General features: G+C 35.9%; 1 protein-coding gene across 2 annotated transcripts in view; it reads left to right on the top strand.

Moving 5' to 3' along the window:
* The window catches only part of LOC109828833 (protein transport protein SEC13 homolog B-like), a 5388-nt gene extending 2235 nt beyond the window's left edge, over positions 1–3153 (top strand). Inside the window, exons 2-3 of one of the 2 annotated variants that reach the window (XM_020395798.1) lie at positions 1237–1339; positions 1827–3153. In XM_020395798.1, the coding sequence (XP_020251387.1) occupies positions 1834–3030 (1197 nt within the window). In that variant the 5' untranslated portion in view covers positions 1237–1339; positions 1827–1833 and the 3' untranslated portion in view covers positions 3031–3153. The remainder of the gene's footprint in view (positions 1–1236; positions 1340–1826) is intronic. The other variant, XM_020395797.1, reaches the window with a different exon arrangement.

Genomic DNA, 5988 nt, shown 5'->3' with positions numbered 1-5988 from the left:
AAATTTGTTGTATTCATCCTATTGAAATATATCTTACAGGCAGCAAGTTTGCCATCTACACCATTGAATGGTGAATAATTATTTATGTGATTACTCATTCATCATGGATGACCTGTTAAAAGACTATTTTGATGAAGTTGCACAATCTTTTTAGGTGGCATGCAAGTGAAAGAATGTTGTAATTACAAAGAATTTTACTAATTTTATTATTGTATGTATTGTGGTTTGAACGTTCTATCAGATCTAAACTTTAATTTAAATTAATTTTTTAAGTATGCAAAATATGAAAATGTCACTTGTTCTAACTGGTATGATGGTTATGATGTGTTTGTTTGCTGGGGGTTGAGACTATAGTTAGATTTAAATGCAGAAGAGTGACATTTGTTCCACAGAGAATACCTGGTTTCATCATAAATTATGTGCAATTGTTGAATAAAATTATTAAGCTCTTTGCACTGAAGTAAGCTCATAAGCATGAGATCTCGAAGACAAAATGAGGATAAAGAATGTGTATCTCTTCCCTTCGAATCATTACTGCCACCTCCATCCCAAAAAAGAAAAGATGGTGACAAGGTTTCAGAATTTGAGAAAGGGTGTTTTGTTGCCTACCGGTGTCCAATGTTATAGGAATTAGTTTTTTGGTTTTAGGTGGTGATGTAACATTTGAATTGATTGGTGTTGTCATCATAATAAGCTGACTGGCTGAGTTAAAGTAGGCAATAGTGGCCTATGTCTTTGGAATACTCCAAAGCTAATTGTGAAGTTTCATGCACTTCAAACTAGGTAAAACAGGCAGGCATTTCAAACACGACGCCACATGATGTTGAAAATTTCAGTGTGTTGGGGATATTGGATTCAGGACTTCTGTTACAGTTATCTATTTCTTTAGAATTCATTGTTTGTCAGTGTGTTGTATTCCTATTTACGGATGCTGTCTAAGCAACACAGGGTTTAAAGCATAGTTGTAAATTGTTGAATGGTCTATGGGGCAACTGGAAATTAATGTACACACAACCTTAAAACGGAAATAAAATATTCATGATCCTTTGTTTTTTTGCTCCAAGGCTTACACCTAACTTTGCTGAATGGTTCGGTGATGTGCATATCGCTTTCATTTTCCTTAGCATTAGCACCTTAATGTGAATTCCTAGGTTAATAGGTTTCAAATGTTTTTTTAATGACGAAGTGATATGTGAACCATTTTCCGTTCGGAGAAACTCATTGATTCAAGTCCAGGGAAATAGACTGCAAGTCAAATGACCAAAAAGAAGGTCCCATCATGTGCAAGGAATTTTCAGGCTAGAAGGTTCCACAAATGATATTTTCCTTTTTCCAAAAGGTAAGAAAGATATCTATTGCAGATTGGTGCTGGTTGAAAGTCATTTTAGTATATGGTACTTGTTCTGTTAGAAAAGTAGTATGTTCCTCACAACTAGCATTTTCTTATTTTTTTTTTCTTAATAATAGCTATAGGGTTGCACTTGTTTGGCTTTGTGGCCTTTGTCAGCTCACCCAGGTTAAATAGATGCTAGAGTTTCTGAGACTGTCAACAGTTTATTGGTTCCTTCTTCTTTTTGGATTGTTTTCTAGTGCTTCAGTTAGAACACTAATCTTCCATGCTTAAATCAATATTGTGGATGTTCAGTCTTCTGTTAACTGCTACATATTTATGGGTTGGCATCTGAAGGCCTGACAATTAGCTTGGATCATGAACTCTTTTCATTTTTGTTTGGAGTCACTATCTTATATATATAGCTAATTTTCTTTTCCTTGTTGGATGCTTTTTTCACTCATCACTTCCTTGAAACTTTATCACTTTTACACAGTTGAGCAATGCCTTCTCAGAAGATAGAGACTGGCCACCAAGATGTTGTTCACGATGTTTGCATGGATTACTATGGCAAGAGACTTGCAACTGCCTCATCTGATGCTACTATTAAGATAATTGGTGTTAGTGGCTCCTCGAGTCAGCATCTCGCCGTCCTGAGTGGGCACCAAGGTCCTGTCTGGCAGGTTGCCTGGACCCACCCAAAGTTCGGAACCATGCTTGCTTCTTGCAGTTATGATGGCCGTGTGATCATATGGAAGGAAGGAAATAAACCAGAAGAGTGGATTCAGGCCCACATTTTTACCGAGCACAAATCTTCTGTTAATTCTATTGCATGGGCTCCACATGAGCTTGGCCTCTCCTTAGCATGTGGATCCTCTGATGGAAACATTTCAGTCTTCACAGCTCGACCTGATGGTGGCTGGGATACAACAAAGATCGATCAGGCACACCAAGTCGGAGTGACTTCTGTCTCGTGGGCCCCATCTACAGCTCCTGGTGCCTTAGTTGGTTCAGGCCTGCTTGATCCTGTCTATAAGCTTGTTTCTGGTGGCTGTGATAACACAGTTAAAGTGTGGAAGTTATTTAATGGAAGTTGGAAGATGGATTGTTTTCCTGCACTCCAGATGCACAGTGATTGGGTAAGGGATGTTGCTTGGGCACCAAACCTTGGTCTTCCTAAATCAACGATTGCCAGTTCGTCGCAGGATGGAACGGTGGTTATATGGACTGTGGCAAAAGAAGGTGATCAGTGGGAAGGTAGGATTTTGAATGATTTCAAGACTCCTGTTTGGAGGGTATCATGGTCTTTGACAGGGAATATATTGGCTGTTGCTGATGGGAACAACAACGTGACCTTACCGTTGAGCCATAGAGATTCTATTTCTGGTTGGGTATCTTTCTTTGCTTTGCATGAACTTCTTGCTGTACCATGCGCTCCTTTTGTTCTGTACGCTCAGAGCATCTTGCTCCTTGTTTCTCTATTTTCTATTTCTCTGTTTGTGTCTCTAATTTTAGGAACAAAAAGAGCAGACATCTATGTTTCTTTCCTCCTCTACCTCAAATGGAGTTTTCACTTTCCTAAACTTCTGTTTACGAGCTTTGTGTCATGTTGCTTAGTGTCTATTAGATCTCTAGTAATGTTTAGGAAGAGGACCGATAATTTTAAGGATTTCACTTCCCTTTACTTCGGGAATTGCTGACAATCTTTGTTTCATCTCGAGTTTTGTGTTTTCCATTGCAATTGACTTGTATTGACATAACTTTTTGTTTATGACCGATATTATGAATTTTTATTGAACATGCCGAACAACATATTGTTTTTAGTGTTATTCATTTGAAGATGCATGCATGTTTCTGATAACTGACATTTAGCATAGGTGTTTTTCCTGATTGAATTTTACTTGCAGCATTTCTCTGTGAACTGGGAGTTTAAAATTCGTTAGTTTTGTGTTTGGTTGAAGGGTGGTATGAACTTGCTCCTCAATTTACCAAAAAATGGAAAACCTGTTCTATATTGAACATGAAACCATAATTCTTAGCTTCTCAAGGGTAGAGTAGACGTGCAAGATTTGGATGCTACTGTTAGAGGTTTTGCTACCTGTTTCTGTTCTCTCTTTCAAATGTAGGCTCTCATTTGTCTTAGGGTAAATTTCACTGAGCACTTGTGAACTTGGAGCGTTTGCAGAAAACTATACCATGAACTTTCAAAATTAGACAACGCATGGTGAACCTTGGGGTGTGCCGCTAAAGCCCTTGTTACTTCAAGTTTCCCTCAAGGACCCCCAAACAGAGTTAGTGGTTAATGTTAAAAGACGAAAATACTCTTTCAAATCAACACTACAATTATTGCGCTAATAACTTCTGAATTTGATTTGTTACATTCGCATGTCAAGTAGTGTAAAATGTGTAAACTAAGAGGGTATTTGGGGGGAGCTTATTTTTTGGTTAAACTAGCTTTTAAGCTAGCTTTTTAATATCTACTTGTTTAGTCAAAAATCAAATAAGTTAGTTTATAAGCCCTATTTTAAAAAGCTGGTATACCCTAGCTTTTGAAAAACTACCTTATAAGCTCATCTAAATAAGCTAGGCTTGACTAAAAAAATATTATTCCGCCCCAACAGTTTTTATAGCATTTTTATCATAAAAGCTAGCATAACTTACAAGCTTTAAAGAATAATCTCACCCAAACATCCTCTAAGTATATAGGACGCAGACATCAATTAGGTGATTTTCTTTTTGATTGGTTACATTTGCATGATTTCTTTCATGTCGATATACTTATTTTAGGTATAATATTAGTGTCTATATGCATATTTCTCGACATGTAATATATCCTCCGTGCATCAATATTTTGGTCAACTAAAAAGAGTACAAGTAACTTCAACCCTCATAGTCTTCAACCTTGAGGTATCACTCTCCTTGTGTTTGGTTTAAGTTCTTGCTTGAGTTTATGCACGAAATTTCTTCTCTCATAAATAAGAAATATATTCTTTGGTATCACTCTCCTTGTGTTTGGTTTAAGTTCTTGCTCGAGTTTATGCACGAAATTTCTTCTCTCGTAAATAAGAAATATATTCTTTGGTTTGATACTGTCCGCTTAGGTGGACATTTATTTTGTGTTTGATGTTTGATTTGAGCGAAGACTCTTTTCTCTGTTTAGGATCTTGAGCATGTATCTTGCTCTAAACAAGTAGTTGATTATATTGATCTACAATATTGTTTGATTCTGGAATTGCTCTATTTGTATGTTTAGCCCAAAATCAGTTCCTATGGTCAAGACATTCTCAGGTTGCACTTCTTTTAATATCTTCAGAGAAAAATTACTTGATTTAAATGGTCAATTGCTTTGCCATGGTTTTTGCTGCAACTGCAAGTTTGTTTTTTATTTTATTTTATTTATTTATTTCTTATTTTTATTATTTTTTTATTTTGCTTGAACTTAGTTATGCGGAGCTGTGCTTTATTCACTATGATAGGAGTTACTTTGTTTTGGAGCATCAGTAGCCATGCAAAGATCCTTAACAGTTCGTAATATTGGCTTGTCAAAATCTATTGCTTGGTCTCAATGTGCATGTTTTTGTCTATCTTTCGCATTGTAAGATACTAATACCCTGGTGCACGCGATCGTATAACACATGACATGGATGAGTGTTGTAGTCAAATTGTCAAGAGAATAAATAATTTGTGGGACTTTTTGTATGTTTTTGGGAGTGTGAGAGTCTTTCTATGTTTCTTTTCCCCAGCTCAAGGGCATTTTCATATAATTATATATATATATATATTATATATAGAGAGAGAGAGCAAGACTCTACTTCAACTTAAGTTGATGTCCACCAAAGTTCCTAGGCCACACATTTTATAATAAAACATCATTTTATAATACAAGGATCCCTAGAACAATATGAGCGGGTTAAAAAACTTTGGTGACACACTATTCCCTATTCACTTAAGTTGACACAGTTTTCACCTATATAATATATTATATATAATATATATAATATATATATATATATATATATATTATATATATTATATAGAGTTATAATATCATGATATGACTACCATATATTTTCATAACCATTATACTCAAAATGAAAATGAAAACCACATAGTGGAGCTCTGCAAATTTCATTCGTTAAGTTATTAATCACCTTTTAGGATTATATTTGATCACTAACAATGTTGTTAGTTATCTAAGGCGAGGTGCTTAAAAACGTAAGAGACGAACAACACGTATCTGGATCATCCGTTAAAAGGAACAAAAAAAAGTTCACTTTCCTTTGAAAGCTAAAAAGTTGGGTCATCCACTATTGCTGCTTCTGTCTACGTGTACAAGCAATCATCACGCCCGTGAATTTATTTACTTTGAATCTTTGACAACTATTGGGTGATGTGGAGGGGGTTTGATATTGTCACGTGTAACAAAACTTCAATACGATTTTTAGAAACGTCAAGTTCGTAATCAAATCGTACAATATATCTTAACTCAAATGTTAAAAGAGATATTAATTGATAATCATTTTTTTAAGAGAGGCGCTACAGTCACACTCTAAGACACACCACCAATCACACCCCCTCTCTCTACAGTGCAGGGGGCCCCACATGTGATTTTTTAAAAAAATCACATGTGGGTCTTCCTCTCCCATTTCGGGTTCGTC

The sequence above is a fragment of the Asparagus officinalis genome, chromosome 1, assembly GCF_001876935.1.
Source record: "Asparagus officinalis chromosome 1, Aspof.V1, whole genome shotgun sequence".
Lineage (NCBI taxonomy): Eukaryota > Viridiplantae > Streptophyta > Magnoliopsida > Asparagales > Asparagaceae > Asparagus > Asparagus officinalis.
Note: the sequence above shows the minus strand (reverse complement) of the source record. Positions and strands in the feature narration are given on the sequence as shown.